Source organism: Podarcis cretensis (genome assembly GCF_951804945.1).
Source record: "Podarcis cretensis genome assembly, chromosome: 12".
Taxonomy (NCBI): domain Eukaryota; kingdom Metazoa; phylum Chordata; class Lepidosauria; order Squamata; family Lacertidae; genus Podarcis; species Podarcis cretensis.
Window position 1 is genome coordinate 43,360,765 of NC_137181.1, and position 22,939 is coordinate 43,383,703.

The following is a 22,939-nucleotide window of genomic DNA, read 5'->3' on the forward strand; positions in this document are numbered from 1 at the left end:
ACTTATGCCATGGAAAAAGCAGATGGCACAAGCCATCATTTTTCAAGGATGCATCAGGAGCCAAATTTCATAACATAAGCAAATACCAGATGACTGCTCACTTCACAAAATGGCATCATTGTCTTCTGTCCAACTAACATCTTCAAGTTCTTTGCATGGTGTTCTTAGTAAAGTGTGTGCCTGAGTTTGCAGACAGCTTTCACTGTTGCACAGTGCAAGTCTCTTAATTAGATTTCTTCCTGCACGTATAGCATACTCTCATTTGCATGGTTACCTGTATAAGTTTGTTTCTCTTCCACAACCAGTTACAAATATTTTCCACATATTCAGCAAATCAGAGAGAGCTTAAATCAGTAGCTATCCTAATACCCTTTAAACCATTCAACAAGCACGTCCCAAGCACATCACAACTGCAGGGATACTCTCTGACCCCTGATTCTACTCAAAACTGGAGATGATTGCAGGAGGGGTTTTTTTGGTGTTGTGCTCTCTTGAGGTTCTCAGAGCACCTCAAATCCTGTCTCTTTCACTAAAAAGGATGGCTAAGCATAGAGCTACAAAGGAGAAAGGGTAATTGTACCTGACTTCATCTTGCATATTGGATGCAATGCACACTAACAACTTAGGTGGAAATCCCAGGCATGACTTCAAACGGCATTGATGCAACCATGCCAAACCAGATAACACAAGTGCAGCACTAGGATTCTAACATGTTTTACTTTTGAACTTGGGAAAAATAACAATCCTAACGAGACTGAAAAAATATACTTACTTTCTAGTTCTTCTTTCTCAAAGTTTGTGTTGATAGTAGAGCTGATTTTGCCCGTATCCACAACAGCTTCTTCATCATGACCCTAAAAAAGACAGAGCAGACATCCAGTTTTAACACTATAATCACATCTACATATTTATGTTTCCATTTTATAAATGACTATGACAAAATTTTAAAAAATTGCTTGTCATACCATCTTCAGAAGGTTAGGAATAACAGAGAACACAGGGTTATTTTCTGGAACTGCATATTTTAGTGTAAGTTTTTTGGCAAGTCATCATGTTGCCCAGAAAGTCTGAGTGGAATGAAAACCAGTTTTATACCCCATTTTCAATTGCTTGTCATAGTCCAACTTAATAGTTTTGTGTAAGCTTGTCTAGCATGTGAAAACAAGAGTTACTGAGTAACAGACTGTGCATCTTCTATAAAAAGGGAAGGGAAACTACCATGATTCAAAGGAAACATTAAAAACTTTGGGTGAAAATAAGCTTCACAAATATATCCTCTTTTTCAAGCTGTGCATTTAGCAAACACATTTTTATAATGACCCTAAAAAGGCATTATGTTGCACATAATATCTCTCTCTTTTTACTTCTGCCAAGTTAAACATTAAATGCATTTCCGTATTATGGATTTTGTAGCTTAAATCTGCATTAAAGTGTTTTCCATTTAACTGCTGGCTTCCAACATTTCTTAAAGAGTTAAGCTGTAGATATTTCTCCTTCCAAAAACCTAAGAATTAGTTGGCAATAGTGTAGCATTGAAGACTTAAGATTCTGAACAGCAAGAGGGAGGAAGAGAAAGAATCATACTGAAAAAATCCTGAAAGCCAAGAGGCACAAAATTTACAGTTCCAATCACGGCTTAGCCAAAAACTCATTATGTAAATAACTACCTCTCTGCAGCAGGTCCCTATGGGGATGAAGTGGGTTCAAGACAACCCATACACATTGAAAGGTTGCAGGGCTGCACAAGCCATCCCTCCTCCCATACTACTAATGGGCCTCGCGGCCACATACCCCCACCACCACAAATTTGGTGAGTGAAAAAAAGTCAATATTGATAAATAGGGCCTGATGAGCTGAACCCAAGGGTACTAAAAGAGTTTGCAGATGTAATCTCAGAACCTCTGTCTATAATCTGTGAGTATTCTTGGATAATAGATAAGGTCCCTGTGGACTGGAGATGGACTGGAGGGAGAAAGAAGACGCAGGTAACTACTGACATAGATACCGGGTCCTAGAATAGATAATGAGAAAGTCGGTCTGTGAGCTTTTAGAAAAGAATGCTGTGATTACTAGGACTCAGCACAGGTTTCTCAAAAACAAGTCATGCCATATATAGAGAGTGCATTCCACTCTAAGGCAAAAATCCTGCTTGTATCATATAATGTAGCAAAAGAAACAGCTAAAATGCTCAGAATATTTCATTTATTTAGGGAGTGCATGACTCTCTACACGGTATTAAGAGAACAAATCCTTGCTCTCAGGAGCTTATAGTCTAAAATGTGACATAAGGGAGACCCCACTAGAAATAGAGGCTATGCCAAGGGTGGGCAAACATTGAGGGCAATATAGATACATATAGATATAAATATAAATAGATAGATAGACACATATACATACACACACACACACACACACACAGAGAGAGAGAGAGAGAGAGATATTCTTCCCTTTATTACTACCTCTCTCTCTCTCTATATACAATAACTAAGCCTTAAGTATAACTAAAATTATTAAATGCAGATTCTTCCCCTCATTACTACCTCTATTTCCAGCATTTTTGCCTTAGAGTGGAATGCAGTCTTCTCTACAAAAGATAAGATTCCTTTCTTCTAGAAAAACCCGTCATAAGAGTGCATCTTGCAAATACTGCTAGATACTCCTAAAAGGAGAATGCCAGAAAAAAAGTTCATTTTTAGGTTACATATAAAGTTATGATATGATTCACAATCATGACTGCATGCTTGGTAGGGTCGCAAGAGAGAGAATTATTGATGGCTGCTAGACTGGCTCCCTCCTGGTTGTCCTTCCACCAGCAGATGAAGACTTCCTTGTTCTAACAGGCCTTCAAAAACAAATTGCTTTTAATGAAAAGACTGGTGCCATGATGTTTTTATTATAATTATCAGTACGGTTTTAATATATTTTATATATGCATATAATTTTTAATTCTATCAATTATTTGTGTTTTAATGTTTTTTTCCTATGTGTTTAGTAGCTCTTATTTTTATCTGCAAGCCACCTTGAGTCCCGTCAGGGAAGAAGACAGGTATACATTATTTTTTAAAAATCAAAGTCATCTGCGCATACCAGGAGATGAGAACCTGTGACCCTCCAGATGTTGCTAGACTACAACTCCCATCCTCTTTGACCACTAGCTATCTAGGGCTGCTGGACAACTGGACTCAACAGCATTTGAAGAACTACAGATTCACCATTCTTGCCATAGGCTATGGTATCGCCTTAATTATGTAGCATTTTTAACTCTTGTGTGCATTCAGATTAAAATGTTTTTATCTATTAACTTTTTAAACTCCTACCAGCTTTTTATGCTTTAAAAAACACAGAACACAATTAACTACTTTTTGCCCCATACCATTAATGATCATTAATGTTCTGTGGCACATGTGTCAGTGTGTCTGGCTGCTAACCAGAAGGTTGGTAGTTTGAGCCCACCCAGGGATGCCTGTGTACAGGATTCCTGCACTACTAAGGGTTGGATTAGATGACCCTCGGTGTCCCTTCAAACTCTACAATTCTATGATTCTATGCTAAGCATTTAAGAACTTTAAAAACAAGTAGTGCAATGTTCAAAACAAGCTCTCCTTAATGTACTTTGGACAAATACTAAAGTACAGTGGTACCTCTGGATGAGAATGGGATCCGTTCCGGAGCCCCGTTCACATCCTGAAGCGATCACAACCTGCATCTGCGCGTCTGTAGGTCATGATTTGCTGCGTCTGCACATGACGTCATTTTGAGCGTCTGCGTATGCATGAGCGGCGAAACTTGGAAGTAACGCATTCCGTTACTTCCAGGTCATTGCGAAGCACAACCCGAAAATGCTCAACTCGAAGCTACTTTAACCCAAGGTATGACTGTATATTAAGGTTAGATGAGGGGTGCATAAAGCACCACAAATTTAAGATGGCCACGACTACAGCCAACCAAAGACAACCAACCACACCCTAGGCCATCCCCAACCTCTCTCACCACCAAGGAAATACAACAAGCGGATAGTAAGAGAACCCACATGTGACGCTGGAACAAACCCCCACACATACACTAAGAATAGAAGCATTGCCACCCCACCCCACTCACCATTTCCCCCTCTTTTCTTCCTAACCTAACATTGTATGCAATACTAAAGTCTCACAACAAATGAAACTGATCTGTAGAAAACACAACTTGAAAAAAGAGACAATGCACGTATTTTTGTGAACTAAGAAATCTTTAATAATTTTTTTTTTAAAAAAAAAGATAACCACAACTAAGTGGAGCCAATGTTGAGACATTACCAAATGATGAAGTTGTCTTATTAACTCAGAGAAGGCAGAAACAGCCTACATAAATTCTCGTTTCAGGTTGGAGTCATAAAAATGTTCTAATTCAGGAGGAAGGACTGAAGGCTAATTATTTATCAGTTGTATGATTCCACAAGCTTTTACATTTGTATTTGTATTTACATTTCCCTCTCTTATTTGGTTATTAATACTACCATTTGATGATTAATTTTCAATACATTATGAGATTTGATTATTGCAATGTTGCTTTAATTAAAGGCAACGAAACTGCTTACACCATGCCAGAGGGAAAAAATGTGTTTTAGAATGCTGTTTATACCAACATTGTAATTTTGACAAATATGAAACAGGCGTTCTTTGCCAGCTCGCTCATAAAAAAGTGGCCTTCAAAATTATATCATGTGAAGGCAGCCTGTCTATAGATTAGATTACTGCAAGGCATGTGTGCCCTTGTAGACCTTCCCAAGGCATTAAAGGCATGCCTGTTTTTAAAAATTACAATACAAATACACTGAGATTGAGATTATTCCATGAAGTAATATTAGCCTTAATCCCATTCTTAATATTTTTTTGTCAAACAACTTGAAATTAACAAAGCTCTGAGTTAGGAACTAATTTTCTGCTTAAACTATAATCCTTAGTCTTCAATATACTATATCTGTTGCTATAAACAGAACTTAGTCACATAGGTTTCCAATACTTAATAACGTGCAAGTAAAACTCGCTCAACACATTGCTGAATTTGCAGCTTTCTAGGACACATCATGAAAGTCACCTTCTGCTCTGCATCTCTCTTAATATATTTTTCTGTGTCTGAAAAGTATGTAACTGAAAGCTAGTGAGGTTTATACGAACCTATTTAAGCTTCCCCAGTAGTCCAATTCCATGCAGAAAAAGGATTGACTCATCAGAAAGCTGAATAAGAGGGGCTTTGCAGTCTTTACAAGCTGTTACATGTTCTGACACAATAGAATTAGGCAAAAATTCGACTTAAATAAAGACCTGTTTGCTGAAAAATAGCAGCATGATAGGTAATATGGTGACCAAGAATTTCTCTAGTACTTTTTAAAGCTGTTTAAGATACTGGATCTTACAAAATCATTTGGTAGTGAATTTCATAACCATGTATCATGTTAAAAGCCTTCAACCTGCTGCCAATCAGCTTCATTACAGAACCCTGAGTTTTAGTATTGTTGAAGGAAAACAACCTTCTCTCTCTTCATACTGTTCAAAATGTTATCGATCTCAAGCATACCTGCCTCATTTGTTGTCTTTTTTTAAAAACAAAAACGAAAAACTGCCCCAATTATATTAGCCTTCCCTTGTATAGAAGATGCTTCAACATAATAAACTGTTGTTCCAGGCATTTTTCCACAATTCCAGGAATGTTTTTCTGGTTGTCACAGTCCAGATAAACTTACAGATTTTTTTGTGCCATTACAATCAGCCTTGCACTTACTTACATCAGTCATGTCAGATGGCACTCCTAATTTGCATTCATCTTACTGTGTTTGTAAGCTTCTGACGTCATAGCTCCCTGGTTACCACAAGACATTTTAACACTGAAGCAAATATAAGGGAAAATAGGGAAGGAGTTTTTCATTGTCTTTGCAATTCCTACTGAGATGAAACAGACTGGAATCTGATTCTCTGCAAGCAATAGAACTAAATCAGAACAGAGACAGAAAGGAGAAACTAAGAGGATCCATAAAATGCAGAAACACTTTAAAGTACAGTGGTGCCTCGCAAGACGAAATTAATCCATTCCATGAGGCTCTTCGTATAGCGGTTTGTCCAACCCATTGACAGCTTAGCGGATTAGCGCTATTAGCGGTTTAGCGGATCAGCTGATAAGCGGCTTAGCGGCTTAGGAAAAGGGGGAAAAAGGGGGGAAAGGGGGGGGAACCCGCAGAACATTTCGTCTTGCGAAGCAAGCCCATAGGGAAATTCGTTTTGCGAAGCGCCTCCAAAACGGAAAACCCTTTCGTCTAGCGGGTTTTCCGTCTTGCGAGGCGTTCGTCTTGCGGGGCACCACTGTATGCATTTTCACCAACCATTTGCACTGTTTAATATTAATCAGCGAGTCTTCTAAGAAAAGTAAGATACCTTAAAATAAATGTAAGTTTATTCTGATCAAAGCATGTCCTTAATTTGATTAGCATTCTCAAATAACTTTAAGTGTTCTACCACCACTTTTAAAAACACCACAACTTTTAATTGAACTAATGCTGTCAGCTGAAAGAATGCTCATCTAACAGATGTGTAATGTAAAACTATAGTTGTCGTAATATTTTTGCTTTGTAAAAAATGCACACTAAACTACCTACATTAAAGGCAAAAAGTAGCATTACACTTAAGGCCAATTCATCAGATACCTGTACATGTTTATATTTGACAGGGATTTCACCAGGGTATATGTTATGACAGCAAAAATCAGCAAGTACACACTTTTACACACTTGTATTTCAGGCATGGCAATTCACCCCCATCCCATTATGCCAGGCAGTAAGAGGTTTGGGACTCAGAAGAAAATCTGCTGAACAGGTGGCCACAATGCATGCTGGAGGGTTATTCACCAGTGCAAATGTAAGGAGGTGTGTGTTAATCTGAAATTATGATATGGTTTATCTCAGCAGATCATGACTTAAGTATAAGATTGACAGAACTCTAATATGACATGAGATCCTTCATGATGAGCTTTGGTGACCATGGAAAAAGCCAGCCTCCAGCCTCCTGCTGAAAGGCATTTTGGGCATATCCTGCCTTCACCCACATCTGATCAGAAGATTAACACATGCAAATTTTGTTTTCAAGTACATGATACTCAACTCCTCAGTGAGATCCATCCCCACAATGGTAAGGTGATTTAAAGGCAGATGGCAGGCAGAGATGGGCAGGTGCAGATACCATCAAAGTCTTTCACCCTTTTGTTAAGCAAACAGGAACAGGATGACCAAAGATGGGCAAGGTGAGAACTAGGCAGGAAAGTCTGGAAGAGATTATGGAAATGGTAGGAATCAATCATTTCACAGACCCTTTCCCTCTCCACTAGTATGCCTTGGCAAAAGGGTATTTTTAAAAACCTATTAGATTCAAAGGCTAGTTGGCCTTCATAGCTCCAACAGGATAGAACTTAACCAGCACTCCCCAGGTCTCAACACACTGCTGCTTCACTTTAAGGACAAGTATACTTTCATTTCCCTACTCCTTCTAGCATAGGTTTATGGCAGCTTCTGTAGGGCTTTTAGTACAAGAGAATCTTTTACTCTTTAATTAAGGTGTGTATGTAATGTAATTTGCTACCTGCTTAGCCTGTAACTTTGCTGTCTAAAGCAACAGTTTCATATATTCTGTTGCTCCTGTTTTATATAATAAACCAAGCTTCATTTCTTTGAGTGAGAGCTTCTTGTGGGCATAAGATTAAGGGTTAAAGCACATCCATAACAAGCACATGTTATAACTCCAGGAAAAGATCCTAAACCTCTCAGCAGTGAACATGAGTGCTGGCTGTGCACATGCGGGTCCATGTACACACTCGTAACAGAAAGGCGTGAAACAAGGGCAGGGAGGAGGCAGGGCTGTGCTGGCCTGGAATGAACTGGATTACAAGCTGTTTTCATGGCTCTTGCTGGTAAGTATCAAGCCCAATCATGCTGCTGCGGCTGCTGCCACCAGCCCTGCCCCCCCCCCGCAAGTGGCTGGGTAGCAGATGTGGCAGTGGCTTTACCACTACACAAGGCTCCACTGGCAGGCAGGGTTGGGGTTAGGATGGCAGCCTAAAACTTAAAGACCACCTTTCTATCATCCCGTGCACAAGCAGAAACATTAAAAAACCCTTGCAAATATGGACAGACTTTACCTGATTTTAAATTACAATTGTTCATGTAACAAAAGCTGATATACCACTGAGAAACTTTCTAAGATTCTCAAACATATTTTCTTTACATGCAGCCACATGGAAAATCTTTTAACATGACAAAGGGTTAGAGTTAAATCATACTAAATCAATATCCAAGTTAGCAACCACATTATCTACTCCAGCAAGATATATTCCTAGAAGATAGCAAAACAGAATGTTAAGTGGGGAATGAAAAGTGAAGTCCAGGAGACTACTGGAATCAGACATGTCTTTTTAAATGTTGTATACCTCCATATTGATAAGTCATTTAAGTAAAGCTATCTAGGCATGTTCTGCAACTTCTATCAAATACTGAACTCAGGAAGCTTTTTCTCACTAACTTTAAACCATACTGTTTCCCCATTAAATAGTTATCCTCTACTGACCATGATACTGAGAAAAAGACCTATGAGACTAGTTTCTAATGAGCTTCTAATCCTAATTATGTACAGATGACCTGCCCAAGAATCTTACATAGTCAAAAGTTTACTACAGACCTAACAAAAATTGTTATAATATGGTGCATAAAGGAGAGAAGGGTGCTAAGAAAGTTTAGTGGAAGGTATGTTTAGACAAGAAACCTGTAATTTCACAAGACGCTACTTTTAACACATTTTAGTACAATTTCCTAACATACATTAATCCTAAAAAAACCCGCCCTCTCTAAAGAGATGAGTTAATAAGTAGTAATATTAATTGTATTTGAGTCAAAGTTTTCAGTCACACACGTTCTAAAGCTAAAGGAGTTTATAAAAAAAAACTATATAGCTAAATTTGTATGTATATTAAACCCTGATATTACAAAGGTTTTCAAGACAATTATTTACGCAATCTGACATACAAGAGTGACTATCATGAGTTCTGTTCTAGCCACTTTAAAATGTTATTTCTTTGAAAGAAGTATTTACCAGCTCCTTGTCTATATGTGTTCCTTCCATGCTGATGCTGAAGAAAAGGAGAATGCCCTTGTGCAAGTTTGCAGTGCTATGAGCCTGAAGAAACCAAACCACACATAACTACTTTATAACAGTGCAGCCAACACAGATGTACAGCTGTATAAATCACTCTGTTGCAGCCAGTTATCTTGTAAAGATACTTAGTCTTCCAGGCCAGTAACTACATCCAGCACAGGTCACATAATAACAGAATTGAGGAACATGGCATGCCTTCAATTCCCACCAAGGGAACACCAAAAAAGGAATTGAAACTATGTGGTCTGTGACTTAACGTTTAGCTACAGCAGTAGCTAAAAACGGCCTGCAATATGAATGTTTTGCTGTTAAGGCCCAAGGTTTTATCGTCACTGTGTTTGACTCAAATCCCCAAACTAAAAAAGGTCTCAAACACTGTACACATTTATATATTCATAAAAGCCAATTTTCTAGTTACGTGGAGCCTGAAAAGCTCTCTTGGGAATCTATAAAAAGTACTGCAGGTGGGAGGGTGGGGGAAGGAAGATCAATTCCCATTACAGAGCAGATGCCAAGAATCATTTTTCAAACTATAGCTTCTAAGGAACGAAATATAAGGTACAAGTTCCTACATACATATGTTTAGTTTGCACATAACACTAAACCATGTGATAGATACATGAGTAGGCTTCTGTGCTCCCCCCCCCCTTTCCTCCTCCCACGTAGACAGGAAGAGGACTTTGCTAAAAACTATCCTGTCGTTATGTAAGAAACCAAAATTGTGGTTTATAACTAATTTTGGTCTTCTTAACAATACACTTTCTTACCCCAGAGTTTAAGAACATAAGGCTGACATCCAATTCTTATAGCAGCCAATCAGATGTCTATAGGAAGTCCACAAGCAGGACATCAGAGCAACAGCACTCTGCCCATCTGAGATTACCAGCAACTGGTAATCAGAGGCATATTGCTTCTGACAATGGAGGCAGAACATAGTCAAAATGGCTAGAAACCAATGACAGCCATACCTTTCATGGTTTTGACCTAATCAAGTTTCAAAGGCATCCAACTTGGTAGACTTCACTACCTCGATAAAATGGTGATGAATGAAATGATTTTTAAAATATATTTATTATTTATATGCTGCCCATCTGACCAGGCTGGCCCAACTACTCTGGGCAGCTCCCCCAAAAAATATTAAAAACATGTTACTGTAAAAAACAAGCCTTTTAAATATTTATATAACAAACAATTTTTTTTGTGTGTGTGTGTTGAATTTCATAGCACTATGGCCACTGCTCCTAATTGGTTTAACAACACTGACATCCCACACCAGGTCCTCAGTGTCACTTAAGATTAAGTCCAGGGTCACTGACTGGTTCCATGAGAAACTATTCTCTTTGTCATGACTGGGACACATGTAGCCAGTCTACATTAGAGTATTTGAAGTCACTTATTACTACATTACATCCTATTTTTCATGCCTTCTTGATTTCATTCTCAAGATCAAGATCAACCTGGGTGTTTTGTTCACTGGACAATAGTACTAATTATTCTTTGGGCCTGGTGTTTCCACCCACAGCAAGTCTGTGGAGTCTGCCCTTTTGAGGATTTCTGTCTTGCTGGACTTTATGCCCTCTTTGAGGTATGGGATTACAGCACCTCCAGCACAACCTTCCCTGTCTTTCCTATATACTTTTTAACAGAGATAACCAGGTCTAACAGGGTTTTTTTCCAGTCCACCAAGTTTCCCTTATGTGCATTATATCTATGCTCTTCTCTCAAAACCAAGGACTCTAGCTAATGTCCATTTTGGCTCACAGGCTTCCAGCAGTAGTATATAAACACCCATAACTAGTGTGTTTAGTCTTTGGAATATGGGTTTTACCCTATGGTGCCTTTGCTTCTCTAATAGTTAGCATGTGCCCCTGCTTTCTCAATGCCTCGCTGTACCCATCCCCCATTTGAAAAATGATAAACCCACCCTATTAGTTTAAAGGCTGCTCTGCCACATTTTGTTATTTTAAGGACCAAATGCAAAACAAGAAGTAACCATAATGTTAACCAAGGACCAGGTTCTTATATAATTAATACCTGGTTCTTAAACTAGATTCCTAAAATAGAATGGAACATTTTATAAACACAGCCTTAAAAGGCTACACCAAAAAAGGATAGCTGTTTAACGAGTGCATTTTTTATAAAGCCAAATTTCAAATCTGCACATTTGCTATACCACGCATAAATATACAGTAATGCAAGGCTGAGAAGTATGACATAACCTTTACAGTTGGGGCTGTTTAATTATTGTTTATAATACTTATAAACCACTTCAAAAAAATTAAATCCCAAAATGATATACAAAAGTATATCTGTGTGTGTGTGTGTGTGCGCGCGCGCACATGCGCGCGCACATGAGCAAATATCTATTGTCAAACTTAAAACAAATGGTGAATTCCCTTAAAAATAAAGAATTTTTAGATACTATAATGTCAGCTAATAAATTGAATGATGGTACATCATCAGCTTTCAAAGGAGTGGCGCAGGATGGGATGAACACACAGAGACACACATATACTTTCACAAGGTGACACACATTCTGGACAATGTCAGAAAAATTCAGCAGCAGTGCTGAACATTGGTTTGTGTTTGTCAAGTGAATGCTCAGTCTTTCATAAGTTCCTACAGATGTGAGAATTATTTTTGTTGAAAGCTTTCAAATATCACTTGCCTCCTACTTCTACCTAGACCAATGTGGTACTGCAGGAACTACTTCTCCATCTCCTCAAAAAACAAACAAACCCAGAGAGAATAAAGGTTTTAAGACTGTCACAAAACAATACAGGCATGATAGAAAGAATCAAAAAGCATGGTTCTGAAGTCCTCTACTGATCCACATACAGTCCTCATAGCTGTTCACTCTGTTATGCCACAGAGTAAAGGAAATGACAGAAGAGCCAAGGCATTCAGACAATTTTCAAACCGAGAGAAAAGACTGCTTTTGAAAGCTAGGTCCACATGACATTGCTGTGCTCATTTAATGGAATAATTGAGTTGTTGCCACTGCCAACCTTAGTAAGTTGACTTGCACACTTTTATTCTTATCTGCTTATACTTATCTACCGAAATTATCCCAGTATGAACTTCTGAACCAGAGAGTGAAGGTTCTTGAAAACAAGTATTTAAAAAGTGCTAAAACAATAACAGAAGGAATATGACATACACAATTTCATACAGGGTAATTGACTTTTGGGAAATGTTGCTCATTTTTGTCCAGTCTTTAATATATGCCGATATTGATATACAGTACAAGAGTAGAGTGATAAATGTGATATATAGTTTATAAATGAAATGCAATGTGTTGAACCGCTTATTTTCAAACATACGTTTCTACTAATACACTATTTTTGTGAGTTTTGTTTTGCTTTACTCAAGTTTTTGAAATATATGAAATACCTTCATGTTGTAAGGCACTGTTCTAAACATTTGCAGGTACATTTGAGGAACAACAAAATGATTATTTGTTTGCTGCATTTATGTCCCACCTTTTTCTCCAAGGACCTCAAGGTAGCATACAAGGTTCTCCCCAGCTCACTTAATCCCCACCAGAACCCTTTGACATAGGGTAGGCTGAGAGGCAGTGTGGCTTGCCCATGGTCAGCAAGTGAGCTTCTTGGCCAAATGGGGATTGACAATTCATCCCTGTACACTGCCAGTGCTTGCATTTCCTTTATGAAAGAAATGATTTTACACATTTCAGTTTTTAAATACTGGGTGGGTAGACTCACCAACTATGAAGTCAAATGAAAGTATTAATCAAATAGCACATGCACAGGAATTATTTCCAACAGTGTAAAAATATATATACTGTAGATGGCCTTGGGGACATTATAAAGAACATTTCCCAATATGTAATTCAGAAATCAGAAACCAAAGGTCCATTCTTTGGTATATGGGCTGGTACTAGGTAAATATGGGACGCAGGTGGCGCTGTGGGTTAAAGCCTCAGCGCCTAGGGCTTGCCGATCGAAAGGTCGGCGGTTCGAATCCCTGCGGCGGGGTGCGCTCCCGCTGCTCGGTCCCAGCGCCTGCCAACCTAGCAGTTCGAAAGCACCTCCGGGTGCAAGTAGATAAATAGGGACCGCTTACCGGCGGGAAGGTAAACGGCGTTTCCGTGTGCAGCTCTGGCTCGCCAGATGCAGCTTTGTCACACTGGCCACGTGACCCGGAAGTGTCTCCGGACAGCGCTGGCCCCTGGCCTCTTAAGTGAGATGGGCGCACAACCCCAGAGTCTGTCAAGACTGGCCCGTACGGGCAGGGGTACCTTTACCTTTTACTAGGTAAATAGACTGACAGACAGAATGGCACAGGACCAGGACCAGCTCTATAGGTAGGAAAATGGAACTAACGGTCCATTCTTTTCCATGTGGGCCAGTACTAGGTAAATAGGAATTTGGTTGTCAGACAGAATGACACAGGGCCAGCCCCATCCCTATTGGCAAATAATACAAAATTAATTTCAAATGGCTGGTGGTCACTATAATCAGAGACTGACAAGTGTGTGAGCAAGAACAGCTATATAATTAACTACGCAAGCTCTAGTGAGTGAAATATGTAAAAATTTCCATTTTGGCCTTTGGGGCCCTTGCTGTTTAGCAGCATATAATTAGATTTTAAAAGGTCTGATATACCCGCTAAATTGATTTTAGTGTCTCTTGAACTGGAGAGAGAAGTGGGGAAAGAACCATTGTCCTTCAATTCAAAACATGCCACTGCCTTGTCTAGGGTATTCAAATATAGGCAAGAGTAATAGCCAAGAGTAATTAGAAATTGCATATCATATAATCTGATTTTAAGAGTCTATTTTTCACTGCACTAAGCAGCTTGCAGTTTCCAAAACGCTGCTTAAGTAGATTCCATTACAGATGATTAATTTAAGTGAACCCTAGCAGCAGTGTGACTTGAAGAAAGATAGTGCAGATACACTGAATGCATCAAGTCTCAACAAAGAGTGAAACAAATAGATTTTGTTCTTATAGAACTAGGTCAATCAGCAGAAGCACTTTTTGGCATTTCCAGCTTGGTCCTCATTTCATCACTGTGACAGAACATACTGTACTAAGCTACTACTACTTCAGGAGTTAGGAATAGACTCTGTTTAGCATAGGCCTGTGCCACTTTAGCTTTACACTCAATAAAAATAAAGAGAACTCAACTCACAATGTGTTCCTCTGAAGTATTGCTGATAGTATATTCCAAGCTTTCCTCTGAACCAGAGTACAACTCTAGACCTCAATTTCAAGCATGTTCTTTTGTGCACTAATCTAAATGTCATACAAATTGTCATATGAACTAAATGCATTCACCAGACATTCAAAATTTGAAAACATGAGTGCAGTTCTTAATTGCTTCTACAATCTCCCCTGACTAGCCAAAAGTGATTATTGCCAGAGCAAACAATAAATTATTTTCTTAAGAAGATCATCAGAGCTGCTGAAGGAAAAGAACTGTCAGATAATGTCAGTCGCTCCTTTTCTCAATCTCCTGGCAACATAAAGCTAGCCTCAAGAATAAGCATCTTTTACCCTGCTGATATTCTGACCACCTATGGAAGCAAGGCATTCCTCTTTTCTTGATTACAAACACACACTTTCACATTCATATAAATGGTCTCTCTTTAGATCATCTGAAGCAAGCCTTGAGACTTTATTTCAGTATATTTTGAATCCAAAATACTGCATATGCTGTTCATCACTATATTAAATATTCTATTGAATCCCATTGCTCATGAAGAATTAGTATCAAGTAATATTTTTAAATCACTTTTTTTTTTTTGCTATCAACACTTAACACTACAGTCTGAAGAGGAACCACCACACATCCATATGTACCAGAAACAAAGAAGCAAGTAATAATTTGGAATCATTATACAAAAGCTATTTGAATGCCTGTGATATGCTTCCAGTCACATTCCAAACACATATTTTATACACAAGCAGATATTTTAAAGAACACAATGACCCCACTTGCACTTAACACTAAGCTAAACCAGGGTTTGGCAGTAATGTGCAGGTTGCTCAAGCAAAGATCAAAGCTCTATTGCTCCTCACTCAGGTGTTCTGCGCTCAGCCGTTCTGCTCTCATGCTACCCAGGGAAAAGCCATGGTTTGGTAAAGCATTGCACCTGAATGTTGGGAGTGAGACAAGCAAGTCACAAGCTGTAAAAAAGTTTGTTCTTGTCTTATCACTTGGAGTTTGTCTGAAGGTACAAACCACAAGCCTGGGTTTGAACACAATGCTAAGACAAATCATGGCTCAGAAGGAGCACTGTGGCTGCAAACTTTGCTCCAACAACCTGCATGTATTCTCATTCATGCTAAGTCATGGTTTGGCTTTCTGTGCTAACTAGATCACTGCCTAGGTTCATTACCTGTTGCAGCACCCTTTCTGCTATTAGCACAAGTGCACTTCAATTTCCATAGATGTCAAACTAGTTAAGCTTTATTTGTAGTTGAAGTATGATCCGTGTATCCTGTCCACACACACTTTAAGTACCCCACAACACGCTGAAGGCTTTATATATGAAGAAAAGAATAGCTGTATCTATTCACAAGTATGGCTTATTGCCATGACCAAGATACTAGCTTCAGGAGTGCCAAGTGTGCAGTGTAATCTGACACATCTACAGTGGTACCTCGTTTTGAGTCCGTCCCATTTAGGGTCCACTTCTTCCAACGTCCGTGGCAAACCCGGAACTGGGTACTTCCGGGTTTGCCGCATGCGCAGAAGTGCTAAATCATGCTTCACGCATGCGCAGAGCAGCACTTTGTTGAGTGTCCCTTTCATTGAGCATCCAGGGCTCCGGAACAAATCCCAGACACAAAGGGAGGAACAACTGTACTCAGAAGTCAAATCAGAGACTCACCAAACTGTAGAGCTGGAAGGGATCCCTGAGGGTCATCTAGTCCAAATCCCTGTGCAGGAATCTCAACTAAATCATGCATGACAGATGGCCATCCGGCCTCTGCTTAAAAACCTCCAAGGATGAAAAGTCCACCACTTTTCATGGGAGACTGTTCTACTGTCAAACAGCTCTTAGTGACAGAAAGTTCTTCCTGTTCCTTATGTTTAGTGAGAATGTATATGATTGTAACTTGAATCTATTATTTCGGGTCCTAGCCTCCAGAACAGGAGAAAACACTCAATCCTCCATGTGACTGCCCTTTAGATACTTGAAGGTTGCTATCATATATGTTCTCAGTCTCCTCTTTACCAAGCTAAACAGATCCAACTCCCTCAACTGTTCCTCATAAGGCTTGGTTTCCAGACTCTTGATTATCTTGGTCAACATCCTCTGCACACATTCCAGCTTGTCAATATCCTTCTTAAATCGTAGTGGCCAAAACTGGAGACTGTACTCCAGGTATGGTCTGTTTGACCAAGGCAGAATAGAGCAGGACTATTATTTCCCTTGGTCAGGACACTATACTTCTGTTGATGCAGCTGAAAATAACATTAGTTTTGTTGTTGTTGTTGCTGCTGCTGCTGCTGCTGCAGCATCATGCTATAGACTCATGTTAAACTTGTGATCTATTAAGACCCCTAGATCCTTTTCACAAGTCCTACTGGTAAACCAGATGTCACAGAATCACAGAGTTGGAAGGGACCTACCTCCATTTTATATTTTTGCAGCTGGTTCTTCCTGCCTACATGTAGAACCTGACATCTGTCCCTCTTGAAATTCATTTTGGCCCAGTTCTCCAGTCTGTTAAGGTAATCTTGAATCCAGATAATGTCTTCAGCGGCTTTGACTACCCCTCCTAGTTTGGTGTCATTTGATGAGCAACCCCTCAATTCCTTCATCCAAGTTGTTTATAATGAATTTGAACAACAACAGGGCTAGGACAGAACCCTGAGGCACCCCACTTGTCAGTTTTTCCAAGATAACGTGTTAGTGAGCATTTCCCCATCTTTTCCAAGCAAGGGACCTACTACTTGATTGTTCTTCCTCTTGCTTTGAACATAGCCACAAAAACCGTTTTTATTTCTAACCCAGAGGTCAGCAAACTTTTTCAGCAAAGGGCTGGTCCACTGTCCCTCAGACCTTGTGGGGTGCCGGACTATATGGGGGAGGGGAGAACGAATTCCTATGCCTCATAAATAACCCAGAGATGCATTTTAAATAAAAGGGCACATTCTACTCATGTAAAAACACACTGATTCCCAGACCATCCGCATGCCAGATTTAGAAGGCGATTGGGCCAGATCCGGCCCCCGGGCCTTAGTTTGCCTACCCATCTTCTAACCTCTCTTGCAAAGCTGAGTTCATTCTGAGCTCTGGCCCATCTTACCTTGGCTATTTGTGTTTATTCTCCCGCTTGGACTACTGCAATGCGCTCTACGTGGGGCTACCTTTGAAGGTGACCCGGAAACTACAACTAATCCAGAATGCGGCAGCTAGACTGGTGACTGGGAGCGGCCGCCGAGACCATATAACACCGGTCTTGAAAGACCTACATTGGCTCCCAGTACGTTTCCGAGCACAATTCAAAGTGTTCGTGCTGACCTTTAAAGCCCTAAATGGCCTCGGTCCAGTATATCTGAAGGAGCGTCTCCTCCCCCATCGTTCTGCCCGGACACTGAGGTCCAGCTCCGAGGGCCTTCTGGCGGTTCCCTCACTGCGAGAGGTCAAGTTACAGGGAACCAGGCAGAGGGCCTTCTCAGTAGTGGCGCCCACCCTGTGGAATGCCCTCCCATCAGATGTCAAAGCAATAAACAACTACCTGACATTCAGAAGACATCTGAAGGCAGCCCTGTTCAGGGAAGTTTTTAATATGTGACATTTTAGTGTATTTTTCATCCTTGTTGGAAGCCGCCCAGAGTGGCTGGGGAAACCCAGCCAGATGGGTGGGGTACAAATAATAAATTATTATTATTATTATTATTATTATTATTATTATTACTATTCCTTCATGATTTCTCCTTTCTTCACTACTTACCTCTCAGCTCATCTAAAACCTCCAACTGAGTTCAATGGGGCTTATTCCCAGGTAATTATGTATAAGATTACAGCCTAAAATGTTATAAATGAAGTCCTCACTGGCTTTCCACATATTATGTGTATTTTCATAACACAGGATTTCTCTAACCAAGATATGAGAACAGTGCCCTCTAGTGCCTCTGCAACAGAACATCCTATATTTGTAAAAGCAAACTAAACCATAAACAACAAAAATTCTCACTGAAGCAGAGGTACCTCTAAACTATGTTTCAACTTAAAGTGGGATATATCATTATTTGGAAGTGTTTGTAAACGGCATATTCAAATATGTCAAAAGTCCTGAGCTGACACTCCCAGCCTTCATTTTAAAAAGGAGATGGGGTGGGGGGACAACAAGAACACATCTCAAAATTACCCAAGTCAGAAATGACAGAAGTAGAACAGAACATATTATGAGTGAGCAATTTTGTTCAAAGGTTTTCAGCAGCTGAACTTTACCGATCTACCTCTTGTCAGAGTCTTACTAGGCAGGTCAAACAGTTTCTAACCATTTTATGCAAGCCCTGGTCCTTCACCTAAGAAATTCTGTTATTTTGCATGTCCCATCAGTTCCCCACCTCCCAGCCCTGAATCATCAACAAAATTAAGGCAAACACAGACACACAACAAATAATTCTGTAGGCAAGAAATAATTCTCAAAGATTCTCAAAAAGGAAGTTTATATTTTCAGAAAGGCAGAAGGAAGCAGCTATACACCTCTAACAAGAGAACTTCAGAGCATTAGGCCTTGTCCTAGCAGGGACTATCGGTAATTTACAATCCCCATGGGATGTAATAAAGATCAGGTCGTCATCAGAAAGTCTCAAATGCTAGGTGGGTGCTTATATGAGTGTCTTATTTTTAAAAAACTCCTTGACCTATCTACTGAATTTGAATGAATTGATGATGCTATTATTCTCCTCTGCCTTTCCTCTTAGGGCTTCCCTGGCATTAGCCTTCTTAATTCCCCTCTCTTCTCTGCATCTCATTCGAAGATTTTTTTTTTAATCTATCCTGCTTCTATTAAGATAAGAGCTTCTGTGCACCATAAAATATTCCATCACATGATTTTCTTCAGTGTAGTCCTAGACCTAGGCCATCAAAATCAATATTAAGTTTTGTCATTATTTTCAGTGAGCTAACTCTTGAGCAAGATAAAACCAATGCACACAGTGTCATATGTGGAGTTGTAATCCCATTCTTACACTTTTTATAGAGCTGCATATTATCTAGAATTGTGTGTACAATTACTTACAAGGTTAGCTAAAACTCACTCAAGGTGCAAAATAAAGTTAGAATTATTGTCAGGAACCATGAAATTCGGCTTAGCAAACTGTTTCATTCAAAAGGTGTCTTGATTAAGTCCTCAGCTAATACCCTTTCTTATTTTCACTAGTTTAGAAGCAGGCTAACCAAGTAGATTTGTTATTGCAAATGAAGTACATAACCTTAGTTTAGCTGGCTTTTGGAAGAACCAATAAAAAGAACCAAAAAAATATATATGATAATATTGCAACCAAATGTTTTAAGCCAAAATACTTAACTCCTGTGAGAATGATGAAGAACCAACCTCATAACTGAGTAATGACTGAATGTGATTTATGAAGGACAATGCCATCAGGTGACAAGTTTGTGTAATTCTATAGCAGGAAGCCATATGTACAAGCTATTTTGAGTTAAGACATTTTTTCTGGCACACACGTCTGTGAAATCCTATGCACAGTCCCACTATTAGCTAACAAAATAAAACACAAGGCACAATATGCATATACAGGGAAGTCAGAGCAATAGCAGGTAGAAAATATTTCACCCAATGTATTTTCATCATTTTTTTGGGGGGGGGGTACTATTCCAGCTATATTCAGTTGCATAAACAAGAGCTAAATAGCACTGCACAAATACATATAGTTCCTTGCCTTTTTAGGATAGCCTGGCATTTATTAGATTTCAGTACTGCATTTTTAGACAGCTATATAAAGGCAGTCATGACTTTTTGAAATATTAAATGGTAATTGTGTTGGATCAAACCAGAGGGAAATGTTCTACATTAGAATCTGAAGAATTCCATCCTTAACTCAGGCTCATTAAATGCTAGGAAATTATCTAGTTCACTTATTAGTTCCTTTCATCTTCTTAATCTCCAATGGAACAGAAAATAGATTAGCATGCAAGCAAAGAGAGGAACCCTCTTTCCAGCATGTTCATCCTTTCTTGTTCCACCTACTTCAGGTAACTCAAAAGGAGGCGAGTGCGGTGCTTACTAGTAGGCCATGGGGTGAAGTTCACCCCTCTCTCTCATATCCAATAGCCACCTGGTACAGCTAATTGCAACTATACACACGGATCACCTACATGAATCATCAGTGCAGAAGAGAATAGTAATAAATAATTAAAGCTATTTTAGTGGATTGGTTAGTTTAAGATTGATTATATGACCCTCAACAGATACTGTAGGAAGCTATAAGCTCATTTCAACTGTTCCAAAAATACCCTTCCAGATTTCCAAGAACAGATTTCTGAGAAGCACTCAGGATGCTATAGTTGTGTAGATTATAATATGCAGGATCCTACATATGTATAAGGTGCAGTAAGATTTGCTTGTCTTCCTAGGGCATTCACACTTATTGATTTATCATAAGTGCCGGATAAAATGTGATGTTGTCTTTTACTTTCAAGGAATTTTCATATTAGTCAATAGGAAACCCTCCAAAAAGTTAGCATGCAAGACGCTTCATCAGAAGATCAACACAGATCCAACCTCTAGCAAAACATTAAATCCTAATTGCTGGCATATTCCATAGAAAGGTTGCCTGAGAAGAATGGTTAATATTACCTGTGAAATATTATTAGTACTTGTAATACTACTGTGAAAGCCTCCAGATAGGTTCAGAAAACCTATATAGTATATGGTGCTTCAAACTGTAAATGGTAAAAAAGGCCTGATCAAAAATCATTGCCACAAAGCAAAAAATGTAGGTGCAATTGAACATTCTAGAACTACACGTAGCTGAAGAGCTAATTGTTGCAAAAAGGAAATACGCACAGGTCTACATCCGTTTCATTATAAAAACACTTTCATATTAAAATAAATGAGTTCTCTTTTCTTCCTAGACAGGAAAAGAGAACTAGGCAGACCACAATCTATGTAAGCTTATGAGAACAGGGACCATTAACCCTCTCCATGATTGTAAAACCAAATCCAATCTTCTCTAGCATCTTTCAGTGAATATATCATAGTCTCCTATGTAGAAATATATCTTAAAAGTAAATGTAGCAATTCAATTTTTGTAGTCATGCGTTTCTCTACTCAAAAGATTAATGGGCCCCCACCTCCTTCAAGAAGCTGGAACGACCGTCTCCTTCTGTAATCTGTAAGAATTCAAAAGATGCAAAATTATTCCCTCAAAAACTATTATGACCAAAAACAAAACAAAATATATTTGCAACAGATCACTCATACTCAGCATAATGAGAGGATAGCCAAAGAGCGCAAGAACCCACAGGGTCAAAGGAACCACTGCAGAATCAGCAATCGGATCAAATGCATTCTCCCTTTCTTAGACACAACCATCCCAGAGTAACATTCTGCTTGTCTGCTGTCATACACTTAGCCCTAGTTACAAGCAACACTCAGATGAGGCAGGGTGGAGGGCAGAGGTGGTATATAAATGAAAGCAGTGCTAAGATGAGAGACCTGAACCCCTGCCAAATGAAAACTGCTATAGCTGTGGAGTCTTTCCACACCAGAAGCATTGGCAAACAACTGGGCAAGTAACTTTTAGAGATACACTCCAGGAAAAAACCTGGCATGGTTTCCAAGTGTCACTTCTGTGTGACAGCTGAATATCAAAAAGATCAGACATTACTGTATTTGGATTTAAGGACATCTACTAACCACAGGAAAGGAACAAATCCTGTGGCTCCCCCACCCTTGTTTGTGGCTGTTGGCAAACCTGAAGCTAAAGACTATTGACTCTTTATCCAAGAGATCTTAGGAGCCCTACTTTTGTTCCCCTCATCATAGATCAGGAGTGATAACTCTTTTTCTATTACTGTCTTTTGCGCAAGTTAGCATTTTTTATTATGTCACCTCCAGTGTGCAAAAACCACACATTTGACATTTATTTACTTTGATTTAAATAGGCATACTCTAATTAATACATAGTTCAATACTACCCACAATGTAGTCCACCACAACTGTTTTACCGAAAAACGAAAAAATAGACCACTACCTTTCTACATAGATTGTACTGAACAATTTGCTGTAGATGTAGATCCTAATGTGCAGCAATCAAGTTAAATCCAGTACTTAAATTGTTTTCCACATGGTACTAATACATATTACTCTTCAGTGAACAAGCCAAACGATGTAGAGGGAAAGCTTTTACACTAGGTTGTTCACTCGCTTAACTTCGTTTGCTATCAGAAGAGCTCTCCATCTTCTAGTGCCATTTAAAACTAGATTATCTGCCCCGGCACAGTCCCAAGGAACCTTGGGAATGAACACAACCTTAGCAGCAGGACAAAGTCATGGAAACACTCAATAAAAATCCTGGCTAACTCATCTAAAACGCAAGGGGGCAAAAAAAAAAATCTGTGATGAACCACTAATGTTTTTTTTTCCTAGTACCACTTTAAAAAGCGGGGAAGGGTAGGGTGCCGGGGAAGAGACAGACTGCGCCTCATTTCACCCCCAGCCATGAAAGGAAGTAAAGTGAATCACTGCTGAGTTATCTGCCACTTCCTTGAGCTCTGAGGACAAAAGAGCTGCTTCGGGTTAGCCATGTGTTTG

General features: G+C 39.3%; 1 protein-coding gene across 9 annotated transcripts in view; it reads right to left on the bottom strand.

The window, feature by feature from the left end:
* Positions 1–22,939, bottom strand: part of SLC4A7 (solute carrier family 4 member 7) — a 67,919-nt gene that overhangs the window by 41,838 nt on the left and 3,142 nt on the right. For 6 of the 9 annotated variants that reach the window (XM_079947158.1, XM_079947161.1, XM_079947160.1 and 3 more), the window contains exons 2-3: positions 21,478–21,516; positions 773–854 (exon numbers count right to left, since the gene is read on the bottom strand). In XM_079947158.1, coding sequence (XP_079803284.1) covers positions 773–854; positions 21,478–21,516 — 121 coding nt within the window. The remainder of the gene's footprint in view (positions 1–772; positions 855–21,477; positions 21,517–22,939) is intronic. The other 3 variants (XM_079947159.1, XM_079947162.1, XM_079947166.1) reach the window with 1 other exon arrangement.